The following is a 19,429-nucleotide window of genomic DNA, read 5'->3' as shown; positions in this document are numbered from 1 at the left end:
TAAACTCTTGCAAATACATATCCTGAGCTGAGCTGCTGGGCTGAAATAAATCAACTCTTGCAATTCATATCTTGAGTGATCATTTAGATTTCTGATGGAGGAGATTGTGGTTGTACATGTAAGGTAAGGTATAGTAAGGTTCTACACCCAACATAACGCGTCACAACACCCACAGGGTGATGGCAGCCAAAAGCAGACTTTTTGCTGGTTCAGCATTTGCTAAATATAGATATATATGGGGGGCTAGAAACAATACTTACCAACTTACCTGTAAATTAAACTACTCTCACTGTAAAGCACTGCTATGCAATGCGACTCCTGATATGATGGTCACTTGTAATGACTCTCAATGTAATTACCTGTAAAGTAACAAATGACATTCAATGTGGAAATCTACACCTGTTGAACATTTCCATGCATAGGATATAGCTATGTGTGTATCCCATTAAATAAGTAATGTCAATTGAAGGCATAACACAGACCAAGGAGTACAATACATGGGTGAGTCGGAGGGCTGAGCGATACCCTGTGGTGCAAAAAGGTGCGGGCCGGCGCTTGCTGGCTGAGGTGGGATAACCAACTGACCACCCGAGCACAAAGGACGAGGGCCTATGCTCTGCCAAGGAGTGGGAGGAGGTGGGGGACAGGCAGATATGTCCCGCAGAATCCCTAAAATGCCCCCCTTATTCCCATCCGCAGGGAACAGCGCAGCCCTTGGTTTCTGGGAATTAAGACAATGGTAAATGACGGGGTGTCTTTCAGCCCGGCCGACAGCCCCTTGCAGAATTCAAGAGAGACGGAACTGGGGCGAACTAATCACTCTCTGGAACCTAAACCTGCCACTCAGACCAACAACCTGCTGCCCTCCCTTCCTCATCCTATTTACTTCAACACAGTGTGTGCCCGACCCCTCCCTCGCAAATTCAGCCTTGATCCACCCCTGGCTGTAGTTTGGAGGACAATAAAGGAGCGCAAGGAATTGTGCGCCCTCCAGCCATGGCACAACCCCGCAGTGCGTTTCCAGCCTGTGGCCCATGAGATGCTGACAGCCTGTTTACAGCCTGTGTGGAGGAAATAATGAACATTATGAATGGAATTTCCTTGCTGAGCAGAGAATGTGGACACTTGTGCTATGAGTTTGATACATTAGCGAGCTGGAGAAATGTACAAGCCGTGGAAGAGATTATCTGAGTTTCCTCTGCTGAAGGTTGATGACTGAGGCTTTCTAGAGACAAAGGAACTGTTGAAAACTTAGGCACACCGAAAGTGGAGTAACCAGACCCCTGGTTTTGACCAATAGGGAAAGAGAATTTTTGTGTGATGATAAATGGGGGGTTGGATCTTTAGTGAATTAGGGTGTAACTATCAGTGTTAAGTTTATTGTTGAGTAGGATAGCTTTCTTTGGGAGAAGAGAGCTGTGTTGCTGTTTCCTAACTTAATTGGCTGGCTGTTGTTCTGCTGATTAGGCTTTGACTTTGCTCCTCATATCTTTGAGGGTGCCCCCAGTTAACTCTCTCGGCTAGAGAGTGGCTTCCTGACTTCTAGCATTTTTAAGCTATAGGTTTGTATGATATTCTGAATTTGCATTAATCTTATTTTGCAAATGTCTTTATTTTTTTGTCTCTTCACCTATCCACTCTCTGAAGACACGAATATTTGAGATGTGTTTAATTTATTACTATTTTGTTATTTCTCTTGTATGGTGATTTATGATTCGAGTTGTATTGTACTTGAAGAGTATTTACATTAATTTAGATAAAAGCATATTGATAAGTTATCAGAGTCTGTCTTTAATAATGTCAAATGGTTATATTAAATGATTATTTCTTATTTAAATCCTCATTATTAGAATTCTGTCAATCCTTTGCCAATCCCTAACAACTTTTAAAGATTCATCAGAGAGGAGAAAGAACCAAAATAGACAAAAGAAATTGGTAACATGGTATTAAGCTCATGCATTGTGAAAGGGACTGTTCGGTATTAAATTGGGTCAAGATGGTAAAAAGTGACAAAAGCCCTTTCCGCTGTATCACACTCTTCTGTAGATCTTAAACAAAAAGAAAAAAGAGCACCGGAAAGAGCAGCGCAAGGACACAGTAATGCATCCATGCTTCAGTGGAGGGAGAAACACAAGAAGGAAAGTCCACATTCACTAATGAATAAGAAACAAGCAAATGAGTGTGACAATAAAGCCAACCAATGGTAGGCAATGGCGGGCTTAGAGCCCACTGTAATCTAACAATACATCTCACAATAGATAGTGCATGTGCTTTCTAGTAGGCAAGACCTAAAATAATGTATAATAAAGGTGAATGCCCTCTGTGTTACTTGTGGTAGATTCAGTATGGGCCACTTTTATCTACCCTCAGTGACTGTCCAATTGTTCCAAAACTATGCATTCAGAGACAAGGGTTGTAAAAATCTCTTGCAGGGTTGTGTGTAGGAAATGTCAAACTCTGGTGGTCTGCAGATATTTTAAAGTTTGTATGGTAGGCTACGCCTATCATTTCTCTATGCTACGATTTACACAATAAATTAATTTACCCGAGTTCAGTTCTTTCCTGCAAATTAGGTAACTCGGCTTTGCTCTAGAGCCTGACGAAAAAGCATTCCAGAGTGTAGGTACCAGCAAACTCTCTGCTTTTGCAGGTTTAATGTTAGGGTGAGTACATGGTGGTTTCAAGGTAAAGGGGTTGAAGAGGGGATCTTTGAGAAGTGAGTAAACATGTTGGGTATTTTGTATACCCTACCAGTTTTTTTCCCCCTCAATTGCATACATAAATTTACTACCAAAACATTTAAATGAAATATTTGATTGAGCTAGGAAGCTAACCAAAACCCCTTGTTTAATTGTGGTAAAGGAAAAACTGTCTACAGGCAATCCACAGAGATAAATGGAAATCCACAGCTGGCTTTCATTTACATACCTACTCATGTGGAGTTTTGTGAATTCCCAATAGCTGCAAATCTACACAAATCATAGGCAAAAAAACTTAAACTGTTAAAAATCAACTTAGAGAGCGTTCCAAAAGTTAGGTAATGAGACAATGGAACACTGTATGGTCTACCACAGTATGCTGGGAAAATATGCCCCTGCACGAACTGCGTAGTTGTGCTGTACAGAAACATAATGCACACTACAAAAGTGTTTCTGAAGCAGGAGAAATAGCACACATCACCTTATTTACTTTTCAGTTTAAAAGAGGGTGTGAAAAATGATAAAGCACAATGTTAATGTAACACAGCAACTAGGGAGGCTCTCGCTTACTTTTTGTTCTGCCATATCCACAGTTTTTTTTTGTAATCTGATGCTAGAAGTATAAAGATGCACTAAGAGTAAGCTATTCAACTAAGCATTCGGAACATGAATGTTGATTCACCAAATTGCCTGGGGTAAAGGAAGTAATTTCTATTTTACCACCAATTACATAATTTAGAAGACACAGTCTCTTTATCTTTGCCCTGAATCAACCTCATATTTACTACTTAGGGGTTGGATTGGGACTGGAAACTGCACAAAGTAAGCAAGAATCTCATACATTTGTTTACTTTCTGTTGTTTCTACTGTCTTCATAGACATCAGTTGTGGGTTGTGATCTTTCAAAGTGCTGGTATGTAATACTTAACATGAATTTCCATACTTCAACAATAAAACATAATAAGCCCAACGTCTCCCAGGAGGGTTTTCCCCAAAGGAGATTATGGAAAAATGGGAGTAAAATAGCGCATTTTAGGGAACAATCATCACATACATTTTTAAACAGCATAGGCTCTTAACCCCTTCAGCGAAGCGCGGATTTCCGCGCCACGCTGAAGGTTCCGTGCGCGGGCGAGGCCATGACGGAACGGTTCCGTCATGCGCACAGCGCAGCCGACGTGCATGACGGAACCGTTCCGTCATGCGCGTCGAAGGGGTTAAGGGACACACTTTAAATAATCAAGTACTTTAACACTGCCAATTAATTAATATGTTCAAATGTGCTATTGGTGCCGGTTGGAAAATGGACCTCTATGAAGGGTTACCAGAAACATTTTGCCTTCCTCCTCCTCTTTTCGGCTTTAGGACTCTGGGCACTTCACCACTGCTGACCAGACCCAATGTGCACATGCTCTCTCCTCTAAACATGGTAGCATTGGATCATACTCAATGGGCATACTTAATTTACTCAGAAGTGCCTAGTAAAGTGCACTACATGTGCCCAGGGCCTGTAAATAAAATGCTACAAGTGGGCCTGCAGCACTGCTTGTGCCACCCACCTAAGTAGCCCTCTAACCATGTCTCAGGCCTACCACTGCAGGGCATGCGTATGCTGTTCATTGCCACTTTGACCTGGCATTTAAAAATACTTGTCAAGCCTTAAACTCCCTTTATTATTACACATAGGTGATCCCCAAGGTGGGCCCTAATTAGCCCTATGGGCTGTGTAAGGGAAGGGTAGGACATGTACTTTTATGTTTTGCAAGTCCTCGCAGTGACAAACAGCCTATTTCATTTTCCACTACTGTGAGGCCTACTCCTCTCATAGTTTAGCATTGGGAATTCTCTTAAACGCTTTTCAGTGGCAATTCCTGATCAGAAAGGAGTAGCTTTTTCATGTTTGATAGGTTTAGAATGGTTATGATGAATCCTTCTTACTGGTGAAGCTGGATTTCACATTTCTATTTTAGAAATGCCATATTTCGAAAGTGGACATTTCTCTGTGCTTATAACTGTGTGCTTTGCAGCCTGTCTCCATTAAACATCTGGGCTGGGTAACAGTTCCCCTTTGTGCATTCCCTCCAGACAGCCACAAACACAGGAAGCCTAGCTGTGGCTGAGTGCCCATCTACATACATCTGCATTCTGATTGCCCTTCCTGGGCAGACAGGCGGAAGGGGGGTCACACTTACACTTCAAGGGGTAGTGGCCTGACCCCACACAAAGGACAAATTACCCCCCCACTGATAGTGAGAATCAGAGTTTACGTTCTTGAACATGTCCGTTATGGTGTTTCAATCAGTGTCACAACCTAAGTTCATTTTTTCATTTTCCACCTTTTATTTTAGTTTATTATGGTGGGGAGCACACTTTGTCCGAAAGGTGGGTTGATACAACAGTCACAGGGTTTTTGTGTTTAAATTATGTTACGTTTTAACAGATATGAGGCACTTTTTAGTAAAAAACGATTGACAATTGTGTATTCAATGGGTTCCTGATGTGTTGTTATTTCTAAACTACAGTTACCCCTGAAGAAGGGCACAAAGCCCGAAATGTATTGGGTTATAAACTTCACGTCATTTGTTGAATTGGTAATTTTGATATGCTGTACAAAAGGCCTGGCCTAGCATTGTACATGCATTTGAAAATCAAAATTACTATTTCTGCATACCAAAGAAAAGAAACATGGATTAAGTTATTATAATGGTTTAAAAGGGACAACGTTTGGTCTACGATGATTACTTCATCTGATAAGATGGTGGTTGCATCCTGGGACTGATGCATGTGCATGCATCAGCTTCATATTGGAACGTTTTTCGGTGCCATGGGATGGAGCACTCACAATCATGTGACGAACTTGGAGCAGAATTGGAATCCGGCTTACCAATTGACTCTTGGGGACTTGCAAGTATAACACACACCCTCACTTACATGGTCCCTCATTGTCACTTGCTCACACACTTGTACAATGTCTCAATCAGTATCTAAAAAGCTTGCACTATCTCACTTACATGCCACATACTGTCTCACTTATATACCCACAATTTGTGATTTAGCTGCCTCACTCATTTAGTGTCTCATTCACACTGTTACCTACACATTTCCTCACACACTCACGCTGTCTCGCTCGCTCACTCAGTCTCATTCACACTATCTCACAACAGTCTCATTTATGTACTGTCTCACTTAATATACGGTCTTCCTCAGACACACTAATATACTGTCTCACATTCTCAGTCTCACGCACACTCTCACATGCTCATTTGTACACACATATGCTCACACACTGACTCACTCACAGTCTCATTTAAAGAGTTTCATTCACATACGATCCTATATTCATTGCTCACATGCCATCTCACTCATGTTCTCACTCAAATAATGTCTCACTCATGTTCTCACTGCCTCACTCATGCTCATACACCATCTCACTCACATGACCACTGTACCTCTCCCACTGTCTCACATGTTCACTCACCCCCACACAAAACATTGGAGGGCATTTTTAGTTTCACCTTACCTTCAACTGCCGGCAGGGGAAACAGCCTCTACAACACAGGCATTACCACACATATACCCTTACAAGACAAGGTAAGTGTGTATATACACATATACACACACATATATATATATATATATATAAATTCACTGAAAAAACCATAGGTTTCACACATGTTATAGTTAGCTGGACATTTTACTGATAAAAAACCAATGAAATTCCCCCGTTATAGTTAGTGCAGGCAACTATAACTCACGCGACCGCAATCCTCTGCTGATGCTAATACTGTATTTAGACACTTATTTGCCCATGTCTTCTTCCATTAAATTTTAGCTATACATATATTACAAATATTTTTTTTTCATAAAGACACATATGTCATCAGCAGAGGATTGCGGTCGCGTGAGTTATAGTTGCCTGCACTAACTATAACGGGGGAATTTCATTGGTTTTTTATCAGTAAAATGTCCAGCTAACTATAACGTGTGAAACCTATGGTTTTTTCAGTGAATTTGCAAGGTTTTTGAAATGCTAATTCCTAACTATAACGTGTGTGAAACCTATGGTTTTTTCAGTGAATTTGTACGTTTTTTTAAATGCTAAGTTACTTTACGCCATTCGTGGCGTGCGCGCCCAGTTAACGCAGTTCGTTTTGTGCGCGCACGGTGAGCACGCGGTGCGCTTTGCGCACCGCGCGCCCACTTTACGCAGTTAGTGCCGTGCACGCACGGTGGTCACGCGGTGCGCGCACGTTACGCGGGATGGGCCATGTACGCACGATGCGCTTCGCGCACCGTGCGCACATGGAGGACATATTATGCGCTTCGTTGTGAAAGGTAATCTTTTAAATTTTCATTTACTGTATATGCCATGTACAAATGGTGCTCTTCGGGCACCATTAGCACACGGGGTGTGGATAGTTTTTTTTTTTTTTATTAATTTTTACCGTACGCGTACGGTAAGCGTAATCGGCGATTTTTTGAAAAAAAATAATATTGAATTTTTGGCCTTGGGGGTTCTTTGGGGACACCTTCATCAATGCTAGGTGGTTAGGAACTGAATACACTGCCCCTTTAGATGTTTTTTGCCTTTGTTTTTGCTGCCCCACTCAGAGTGCGAGAGAGAAAATGGCGGCCGCCGCTTCCTGGTTTCGACCGATTCGAATGTTTACTTCGATCTATCAGCCAATCAGAATCGCGCACGGCACCGTACGCGTACGGTAAGCTTACCGTAAGCGCACGGTAAGCGCACCGTAAGCTGCCACAGATATATATATTGATTTAAATGCTATTTTCTCAGGATCTACTGAACAGATTTACACCAAACCTACAAAAGGCACTTCCTTGACCTGAGGACTACTTCAAGTAACTCTGTTCAGCCGTTCGGGCTGTAGCTTTGTCTAAAGGTCCTATGGAAAAATGCATGGGAAAAACGCGTTTTGGGACCCCCCTTTTTTCTCAGCCCCCGCTTGACGAATCCCCCCCGAGACTTTCAGGGTAGGAGCGGAGCGGAGCGCCCCACCTATTTTGAAAATTTCGCGAGGATTCGTCGACCGGCGCCAAAGTTATTCCAAATAGAATGTTGCGGATTTCCTATGGAAACAGGGTCCTAACTATAACTATCTACTGGCGACCGCCAGTAGATAATATATATATATATACACACACACACACCTAAAAACATATGCACATACATGAATGCATATACACACACATACATACGCATACACACATGCATATATATACACTTATACATAAATATACATACACATACATATATACATACCCATATGTGCGCGCACACACACACACATTTATACACATACACGCACACATACATATATACACACCTAAATACATATATACATATATAAACATACATACACACACGTATACATAAATATACATACACATGCATATATATATATACATACACATGCATATATATATATACATACACATGCATATATATATATACATACACATGCATATATATACATACACATGCATATATATACATACACATGCATATATATATATACATACACATGCATATATATATATACATACACATGCATATATATACATACACATGCATATATATACATACACATGCATATATATACATACATACACATGCATATATATACATACATACACATGCATATATATACATACATACACATGCATATATATACATATACATACACATGCATATATATACATATACATACACATGCATATATATATACATACACATGCATATATATATACATACACATGCATATATATACATACACATGCATATATATATACATACACATGCATATATATACATATACATACACATGCATATATATACATATACATACACATGCATATATATATACATACACATGCATATATATATACATACACATGCATATATATATACATACACATGCATATATATATACATACACATGCATATATATATACATACACATGCATATATATATATATATATATATATATATATATATATATATATATATATACACACACACACATACACAGCTACACATATATACACACATATGCATATTATACATACATATATATACATACACACACACACACTGAAAAAACACAGGTTTCATGGACGTTATAGTTAAGCTGACATTTCACTCGTACAAAACAAGAGAAATTCGGCCGTTCTAGTTAGCTGGGCTAACTATAACTCGCGCCCCACAATGCACTGCTGATGATGGCACATATTACATCACTCATTAGTTGGTCAGTGACATCACTGATGACATCTCAAATTACATCACCGATGACATCACTGGCATGCTCTTGGTTGGGGGATGAAGTCCCCTTCGCTGCTGGGGGTCCTTAACGGCCAACTAACCTACTGGTTACCTCCAGTAAGCTCCACACAGTGGGATTGCTGAGAAGTGGCTGCAGCCTACGCCCCCTTTCTCCCCCACTCGGCAAACGCACCTCCTGGCATGCTCTTGGTTTGGGGATGAAGTCCCTTTGCCTCTTGGAGGTCCCTGGGGGCCAACTAGCCCTCCTGTTACCTCTAGTAAGCCCCACACAGCTGGATTGCTGAGAGGTGGTCAGAGGCCACACCCCTTTCTCCACCACTCTGCAAACACACCTCCTGGCGCACTGCTGCTTGGGGGATGAAGTACACTTTACTCCTGAGGCCCTCAGGACATATAGGGACCTCATAGACCCTCCAGAAGTTCGCCAACAGGTTGGTTTGCAATGAATTGTACTCAAAAACCTTGAAAATGAGAGCCAGTGCATACTGAGCAGTTCCTCCTGCTTTTACTGTACAGTATTTTTTCTATGTTTATCACAGCTTTTGCTTTTATGGGAAATTGAGCACAGTTCATTGAATCCGTTTGGGTTGAAACGCGTTGCCATTAAAAATCGTTGATACTAACATACTGTGTGCAGGCTGCTTGTCTTGTAAATCTAACAAGGTTTGCCTACCCTGAATTGTGAACGGGCTCATACCTTCTGTCCTGCACCTTCCCCGACTGGTGGGTGTGGCCGGTACCTGTGTTTGGGGTATCGGGCGGTAAGGGTGGTTTAGGTGTTGGTAGAATTATCGAAAGGTAAGGGTATTTTTAGGGTTTAGGGGTGGATACGAGTATAGTCTGGTAAGGGTGTTTTTAGGGTTCAGGGGTGGTAGATGTATAGTGTGGTAAGGGATTTTTATGGTTCAAGGGTGAGTGGATGGGTGGAGTATATGGTGGTAAGGGTTTTGTTTGGTTCATGGGTAGTTTGGTATATAGGGTGGTAAGGGATCTTTTAGGGCTTAGAGGTGGGTAGGGGTATAGGGTGGTAAGGGTATTTTTTAGGGTATAGGGTGGATAAGAGTGTAGTCTGGTAACAGTTTTTTTAGGGTTTATGGATGGGTAGAGGTATAGTGTGGTAAGGGATTTTTATGTTTCAAGGGGGAGTCAATGGGTGGGGTATAGGGTGGTAAGGGTTTTCTTTGGTTCATGGGTAGTTGGGTATATAGGGTGGTAAGGGATTTTTAGGGTTTAGAGATGGGTAGGGGTATAGGGTGCTAAGGGTATTTTTAGGGTATAGAGGTATTGGGTGGCAATGGGTGTTTTAAGGGTTAAGTGGTGGGTAGGGGTTTTGGGTGATAAGGGTGTTTTTAGGGTTTAGGGCTGGGTATAGGATGGTAAAGGCATTTTTAGGGTTTAGGAGTGGGTAAGGGTATAGCATGGTAAGGTCATTTTTAGGTTTTGGGGTGGGTAGGGGTATGAGGTGGTAAAGGTATTTTTATGGTTTTTGGATAGTTTTGTATATAGGGTGGTAAGGTTTGATTTTTAGAGTTTAGAAGTCGGTAGGGGTATAAGGTGGTAAGGTTTTTTGGGGGGTTAGGGGTGGGTAAGAGTATAGGGGGTAATTTTAGGGTTTAGGGGTGGGTATAGGGTGGTATGGGATGTTTAGGGTTTGGAGTGTGTAAAGGTATAAGTTAACAAGGTTGGGGGTCTTCTTCAATAATGAACAAATGTAAATTTAAACTAATTTTTAAAAGGGGGGTTACACATACTAACTATATATATGTGTTTCACTTACCTTACCATACACTTACCTCATGTTGTGAAGACATGTGTGGTAAAGGTATATGCGTGGTGAAGGCATATGTTTGTTAAAGGCATTGCATTGCAAAGGCATTGAGTGGTAAAGGTATGCATTGTATCTTCATACATCCGCCTGCAGGACTTCTGCTTCTGTTCTACAGCTGCCAGTGCTCTATTTAGAGTTCCTGCCACAAGCACTCAAGCAGTAAGCTGAAAGCTGGAGCCTGGCAATGCATCAGCATGGACACAACATCCCAAGGCCCATGCTGATGCACGGAACAGGCAACCGCTTTCAGCCACTTGCTTTTTCAACCCGCCCTTTGCAAACTCTGATGAGCTGGGAAAGGGTGGGGTGACCAGATGATTAGCGTATAGGGCCATGTGCTACGAGGCTCAAGCCTAAAGTGCTTGTGGCCATCTTTAACATTAATGCTGCAGTGTAAAACAAAACAAATGGGGTGGCACTGAGACATAGAAGGCCCCTGATGCCAGAGATTGGGCCTTAGCCCTGGTCAATCTGTGTGATGGCTGGTTCACTTGCCTTCAGGTGTCTTCACACAAATGTCACTGCCTGCCTCATGCTGCCCAACACTCACAAGGACTAGCATTTTTTCTACTATACTGATAGTGAATAATTATGTACAAAAGGACACACCTGGGTATCAGCTGCTACTAATAACTACCCCTAATTGAGCTGCATAATTTGAAAACTCCAGTTAAAGTTTTATTTTATATGTTTATTAGCATGGCTTTAAATAGATTATTCACTAGAAAGTATACTGAAATGTAATGACAAAAGGTAAGACCTTGTTGGAAGTGAAATCTGCATACCAAATTATTTTGAAAAAAAGAACAGCAACAAACTTAATTACATACTTTTAATTATAGTTGTTATGACCTACAACATAGTACTAACCAATTGCCTCAAAGCACTACAGACAACACAGAAAATGAAGTACAAGAGAAGAAAATTAACAGCAGAACGTGACGATTCTAGGGACACTCTACTATTTGAAAGAATTATCATTCTCACCCTAGGAACGTCTCAAGAAGAAATAGAAGTTTAAATTCGATAAGGCTTTGAAGGAGAAGGGGGATAGAATACAAACTCTTTTTTGATTACGTACTGTGGTTATACTGTGGGTTTTTACTGAATCAAGAATATGGAATTGGTTGCCTACTCAAAGAGGATACAGATTTGCATATCTATTTGCAATTTTGGACTTCAAAAATTCCTTGACAAAGATATACATCAGAAGTTCAAATACGGTTTCTGACACTGGTCCATGAGGGCCAGAATTGTGCTAGATAGTCATAGATATTCAGGAGACCGTCTGAGATAAATTCACACAGAAACAATCCAAATGAAAATCATTTACACAGTCCATGGTTATTGTGAAAATATGGCTCCACTCTGGTAGATGTTGAATACCCCCCCCTCGCACGGAGATGCAATATCATCTGAATGTCTCTCCTTTTACTCTTATTAAAAATGTTTAAATGAAATGCCCAATAAATAAACAGATCTAGTTATTTTCATTAAACTATGTATTTAGCTGCAAGTCTCCTTCTTTCATGCACTTTTGTACTGATTTAAACTTATTTCTAAAGGAATACCTCATGTTTCACTTTGAACCACTGATATTGTACAAATGGGTGTCCAACTGCTTGGCAGCATAGCTTAACCAGCTGACCAGGTAAGACTGCCATGGATTCCGGTTGCATAACAATTCTTATTCCTAAAAAAGAAAAAGACATGGGGATCAATTAAACAAACTACCTGTTATTAAGTTTTTTAGATACCCAAGTGCATAAATCATCTGTGAATTAAAAGTTATTTTGTTAATCATACACATGACAAGCGAGTAGAGATGTGCTGGGTTCTGGTGGTTTTCAGGATTGCCACTACAGTCTGTAATGCCGTTTTGATCTGACATTTCAACCTAGCAAAATAAATCTTCATGCTAAGTTTAGACCTTCCTTTTTAATACATATGTCACCTCTAAGGTAGGCTCTAAATCTAGGATAGGGTGCCTTGTACTTAAACTATAGGACATGCTCCCAATGATTATCACCAAGTTACGGTATTATATTTAATAAGTGCTCGCTCTCCATCTTTGAATGGAGAGCGAGTAGAGATGCAATGTTTAGACTCAAACGAATTTAAAATCCTCTTTAATGGTAAAGTTGGATTTTAAGTCACAATTTCTAAAATTACACTTTTAGAAAGTTGCCAACAAGGAAGTCGTTTAGAGTAGAAGTATAGTACTTAAATTACTTGGGGGTGTCCAAGGGTGATATCTTAACTCAATTGATTATAGTCCTATCTTTAAGACAGTAACCAATTGAGCTAAGATGTTACCCTAGGACATCCCCAAGGAATTTAACTACTATAATTGTACTCTAAATTACACCCTTGTTGACAACTTACCTTACCTCATCATAGATACCCAAGCCCACGAGGAAATACTGGGTTGCCCTTTTGTATAGTACACTTTTAGAAAGTAGGCTTTTTTTGTCCAAAACATTTGTGGTTTCTGCTAGTGTCCTGGGTCGCATGACTGTGAATGGCTCTGCTGTTGGGCTTTGTGTATTCCTCCCAGACAGTGACACATAGGGGATTAGGTGTGGACAGGATGGGCCATCCTGCCAAACGGCTGGTGGTAGAGCTGTTCCCTATCCCACTTATACTTCAAATGGGCCCCACTCCCGCACACACAAAAGAACCAGACACTAGTCTCATCACCCAGGGGAGGGGAAGAACTTTCCATAACCAGATATGGAATTAGGACAGGGTCTCCCCTTCACACACAAAAGCTGGCACCAGGTATAAATACTGGACCCTTAGAACAACTCTACAGCACACTCCTGGACATGTGGAAGACTTCAAAAGGACTGCCCTGCCATCACAGGACTGCCTTACTGCTTAAAGGAGAACAGGACCATATCCTTGGACTCAGGACCACCAGATGTGACTCCAAGGACTAGGTGGTTGGCTTCCTGTGTGATCTACCAGGACAGAACTAGCTCCTGAGGCCTTGAACCCTACAGCTGATGTGAGTACTAACCCACCCTAAAGTGGAACCCACCAGGTCCTGGACTGTTGGTTGTTGTTTTGGTGGTACTTAAACATTAAGAATTCATAATTCTGGTTCTACTGGTTGGATTTAATTAATCCTGGTCTCCTTTTATTATTAAAATGTATTCTATTTTTCAAAATTGGTTTGGGATTTTTCTTGTTTTGAGTTTTTAATTTAATACTGTCTGTGTACTGCATAAATACTTAACATATTCCTATAAGTTTGATTGCTTTTGTGCCAAGCTACCGGAGGGTTAAACACAGGATAATTTAATGACTTTTGTGGTACATCTGACAAGCATTGTGGTTGTTGCCTTCCATCCCCCTCAACCAATGACCAGATTTCCTACAGTCAAAATATCTAGTAAAGTCTTCTTTTTCACAGTGCCAGCGTTTATAATCATCTCTCAACCCACATTTGAACAATTTACGTGGTGTCTAGGGATAGTCAGGAATCCGAAAGAAGCGTGTTTGGCTAAACATGCTCGATATTTTCATCTTATTGACAACTGTACAAAGGAGATGGGTTCATGCCTTTGCCAGAGGTCCTTAACTTGGGCAATACTAGCTGCCTTCTAAGAAGGCCAGTCTTTTACAGAAGTATTTATCTCCTCTTGAATATTATTCCAGAGAGGTATATTTCTCATTGAGATTGTTCTTACATGGAATAACCATTAAAATGATATCACTAGCTTTGCCGAGTCTCAAACACTGGCCATATTTAAACAGCCCTCTTTGAATCAGCAACTAAGGTGGATCTCTGTCTGAAGAATTCAAGTCCTAAAGACAACAAGCCACTTTACTTTCTAGTATCCATGAAAATCAGCCATTTTTATGCCAACATGACGTATTTGTAACTTAAGTCTATTCATGGTGATTCTTGGCTCTTTAATAGGTCAATAAATGTAGAGATATTGTGAACAGACAAAAGGGAAAAATGCTACATAGATAGTGATAATGGGGGCAACACTCCATTCGCAGCTTCCAATCGTCCCAACCAACTCAAATACTTTGAGGATAAGTTCAGAATCATATCTCCAATCTTTTGAATCACAATCTCTACATTAAATGTTAAAGTCTCTTCAAAATGTTATGTACTGGTGAACATAAATATTTGTCCAGCCCAGTGTTCCACTTCTGGGACGATTCAGTTATTATGGCAGTATGACAATGTACAGTAAGTAAGATACACTGCAACTTTGACCGATTGAACCGTAGGGAAGCTCTGTGCAGGGTCCAGTATAGCTGGGACTGAGTCAGGAACCTCAGAGACGAGCAGTATTGTGTTGTCTGCGTAAGCAGCCAAATTAAATGAATTATTACCTATGGGCATCCAATACACCCCTTGCACATAAAAGAGGTTTAGGTGACAGAAAAAACAAAAATAGGAAATTGAGCAACCATGGCTGGGTCTATGGTGCAAACCAAAAGATTCTGACATCACATAATTTCATTCACTTCAGCCTTTGGCTGATGATATATGCCAATACCATAGAGATAAAGGTCATTCCCAAATTCACATTTCTCATAGAAGCACGTAGAAAGCCCCATAACACTTTGTTGAATGTTTTTTCCAGGTCTACATTTTCTAGGGCTGCAGTCAAGTCCAAAATGTCACCAACCAATTTGACATGGCCTAATTGACTAGTATGATTGCTTAAGAGATGGCCCTTAATAAATTCACTCTGTGAGTGTTGAATAAAAGTCTCTTATTACATTTGCACTTCAAAAGCTAGAATCGTAGCATAAATCTTACAGTTAGAGTTTAACAGGGAGATTGAATGTTAACTAGCAGGGCCCAAGGGACCTAACTGGGTTCAAGTCTCAGTAATGACGCTGAACATCCTTTGATTCTGGGCAAATCACTTAATCTCCCCGTGCCTAAAAAAGAATGAATGTGTGCCCTAATGTAACATAACTGGTGCTATGTAAAGCGCTCTGATACCTGATTGGATTTGGGTCAAGTTCGGGCTATATAAAACTATGCAAAAAAAAAAAAAGCTAGCAGCACTTCAGCACTCTGACTTCCAGCCAGAGCTGCGAACCTTAACTGTTTATGAGCCAGACAGCGCTCAGCAGCCTGGCGGCAAGCAACTCTGCTGGGAGCAGCAGAGCGGCGGCGTGCTAGTAGTAGCGGCAGCGTGCTAGTAGTAGCACCCAAGACAGTGGCATTAAAGTGCGTGACAAAGCATTTCAGTGCGGTGATGCGGAACACCACACTGAAATGTATTAGTGTCACACATGATGCGCGATACTTGGCAGGACTGATACCCAAAATGTTTGACAAAATGTTGTTGTACTCTGTTGCAGTGATTCCAGCTTTAGTTATTCTTTTTGATTGTCACACTGAAAATATTGGTCTTCAAAACTCTTTATTTTGGACTCCAAATATCTCTTTTCACATCCTGCCTCTATGAGCCACAAAGTTAATACAAGTGTACCGAACTGTAGCTTTCATAGCTTTGCAAAAACTGCACTGTCATGAAAAAACAGTTTACATTAATTTTGAAGTAATCAATAATGCCACCCCAAATCTTTTTGGCATGCGGAGTGTTATGTTTTGATTAGATGCAATGTACTGGCAGAGTTCCATGCTGAGGCTGGGAATGCCAGAACTTCACTTCATGGGAAGCCTGCCAGGGTTGGTTGTACTTACTGAAGTGCTTAAATAAACACCATTTACATCTCAATTAGATGTTGTGTCTTTCCAAAAATGGCGATGAGGATGGAAAGCATCCACTGAAAAAGACCCTTGAAGCCTGGAGCGTCAAACCCTTACGAAATACGAGTTACGAGAAAATCCAAATCATGTATGACGGTAACTGTCGCCGAAATGCAGTAATCCTTTGCGACAGGTTGGCACTGCAATATTTACGACAATTTTCAAGTGAAGTGCAAGTGGAGGCGTGAGCCTTATTAGTCAGGTGTTGAACGGACATTTGACCTACACCGTTGATGGAAGAGTAGCACAGGGGGTGTTCACAGTGGTCATTTGCCTAAGCATAAGTTCCATTTAAATTGAACGATTTTACAGATAAAGTATTTCCTAGGACCACGCATTAGCAAACTGGAAGGACAGTTTCAATTTAATTTCACAGACTTAAAAGATGAAGTGTTTGCCTGGGCACAGTGGCGTAACAAAACTTGAGGGGGCCCCCCTGCAAAGTACATGGAGGGGCCCCCCATTCTCCGCGTCAGTCAAGAGCTCTCAGGCCAGCAACCTGCTATACTGCAGGGGATCACCCCAGCCATTAAAAAAGGATTCTGGTTCCTTTATTGGTCACATCCGCCCTTTCATCGGGCGATTTACATACATCAGTAAATACTGCTGCTGCGCCCTCCAGCAAAGTTACATAACACTGCCTGCAGCCGGCCCACCAAACACATCCTTCTACTTGATGACCCACCTTCAAGCGAAGCCCACTCAGTGGACCACCTCCAAACACCTTGTGCCGGCTACTAATGCAGCTATTAACTATACTCTCACTCCTACGAAACCCGCGGTTATGCTTTTCCACCCACCTATAAAACCACCCCTCAGATGTCACTGCGAACCCGTGACCGCCGCCCACTGCTCCCCTGTCCACCACTGACAGGAAGACTGACGGCCGGTCCCCATCTAACCATTGCATACCAACAAAGACAGAGCCTTTCAGCTGCTTCCCTCCCCAATGCCACTCTGGTAGTTTAAAACATGTTAAACAATCTCTTCAACAGACCACCCCAAAACAGTTCTTCCTGCTAGCCTCCATGGCACCATAGGCGTTCCTGCTACCTTTCACCCTCTGCATGATGCATACAATAATATTAAATGCACAAAGGGTCAGAGTTTTTGTTTCCTCACACCAACACTACGTACCCCACTAAACCATACCTTCTGTCAAAGGCAAACCTGGTCCCATGTATAGCACCAGTCAGCAAGTACCCCAAGGACAAACATCAGAGAGAATGCGCGATTCATGTAATGAAACCTATAGTGACAACGTAGCATTTCCCCTCTCACTGTCAGCCCAGCGAAGTCTGCAACCGCACAGTAGCCATCAGTACCAGCAACGTCTAAACCGCATTTCCACTTCCTTTCAATGGTAGCTCCTGATACATATACCTATGACTTCTGGGCGGCATCTACCACAGACCACAGCATTCTTTGTCTCCCTAAGACTAACCGAATGCTGTCGGTGAACGCTTCTCTTCGCCCTTCCTTACTAATAATTAATGTAGGATAACGAAAAAAAATATAGTACTTTCTTATGCAAATAGCGTATGAAGCATTTGCTGCCCGCAGTCCTCACCAGATCCACACGTATCAATATTCTGCTATTGCACCATCCTGTCAACCCTATTGTTATCTGGAGATGTTGTTTATCCCTTCCGTAAACTGAGAAAAGCAATACCTTGCACGAAAACAAGTCCCTTTAAAACCTTTGCCACTTATACAGGCTCGCAAAGCACTTACTCGTTTTACTAACTGTTGTTGCAAAGCAAACAGGTAACTCATTCCAAGATTGGAATTACGGCTTAGCAGTGTGGAAGTTAATACTGAGACATAGGATGATTTGTTGCATGTCTGCCAGACACGCGTTCTTCCCTGCATGCGCACATGATGCAACAATACAATTTAGCTATACAAAATGTTCCAAAATGTACCAGAAGGTAAAGAAACAGCCCATATTATCATTACAAAGAAAAATAGACAAACATCAACTTTATACCTCATGACATAAAAGCCTTAGCATGCACAGCTTGTCCAAATCCTCGCCACCTGATTCAGCCCTGCCAACAACCACGTATCTTGCGTTAGACTATCGCATTTAGGTGTGGTGATCCGCGTCACCGCACTGAAATGCAAAATCACGCATAACAGGCCTCGCGCCTCCTCGGCTACCAGTGCTGCTAATCAATGCTGGTGTAGTATTATTACCATGTGGCCGCCGTCTGTTTTCTGGTGCTTTCCCGGTCTCCTAAACGCGATGCGGTAAATTTCGTTATGCAGTACAGCTGCCTGTGTGGTATTTCTGTAATGAATGTCCCTTTTCTATGCCCACAACATTTTGCCGTATTTCCGTAGTGTGACAAATAAAGTTAGGTCTTGCGAGGATTTGTTACAGGCGCGCGCGTCAGGCACCGGCAGCCCTACGATGTCAGCCGCTTCGAGTGCGACATCTGCAAGGACTGGTTCCTGACGGGAGCTAGGGGCTTGGGAAGGGCACCGGAGTTCTGGAGTGGGTAATGTGACCCGGGGTAACCTCCGCCTCCCTGCAGGGAGCGATGTGCAAAAACGCCCGCTCTGCATGGAGGAGCCGGGATCCAAGATACCAACACAATGACACCACAGCGTTGAAGTGCCCAATTTGATTGCTGTTTTGTTGTTGGGGGAACGGAAATAACGATGAGTAAGTATTAAAGGAATAACATGCTGGAGTCTGTTTCGAGGCTGATTCCTTCTTGTTTTTTTCGAAATATTTCCATGGCAGTAATAGCTACTTTCAGCAGCAGACATACCGGGATGAAAAACAAAAACGTTAATTGTGACGGACTCTTAACTCCTGTGACCTAGGTTT

The 19,429-nt window shown here is 41.6% G+C and overlaps 1 protein-coding gene across 4 annotated transcripts in view; it reads right to left on the bottom strand.

The window, feature by feature from the left end:
* Nucleotides 1-19,429, bottom strand: part of MALT1 (MALT1 paracaspase) — a 597,152-nt gene that overhangs the window by 436,264 nt on the left and 141,459 nt on the right. For all 4 annotated transcript variants that reach the window (XM_085630418.1, XM_085630393.1, XM_085630403.1 and 1 more), the window contains exon 3: nt 12,407-12,528. In XM_085630418.1, the coding sequence (XP_085486544.1) occupies nt 12,407-12,528 (122 nt within the window). The remainder of the gene's footprint in view (nt 1-12,406; nt 12,529-19,429) is intronic.

Source organism: Triturus cristatus, chromosome 2_1 (genome assembly GCF_964204655.1).
Source record: "Triturus cristatus chromosome 2_1, aTriCri1.1, whole genome shotgun sequence".
NCBI classification, from domain to species: domain Eukaryota; kingdom Metazoa; phylum Chordata; class Amphibia; order Caudata; family Salamandridae; genus Triturus; species Triturus cristatus.
The sequence above is the reverse complement of the archived record's forward strand: the minus strand, read 5'-3'. Positions and strand labels throughout refer to the sequence as shown.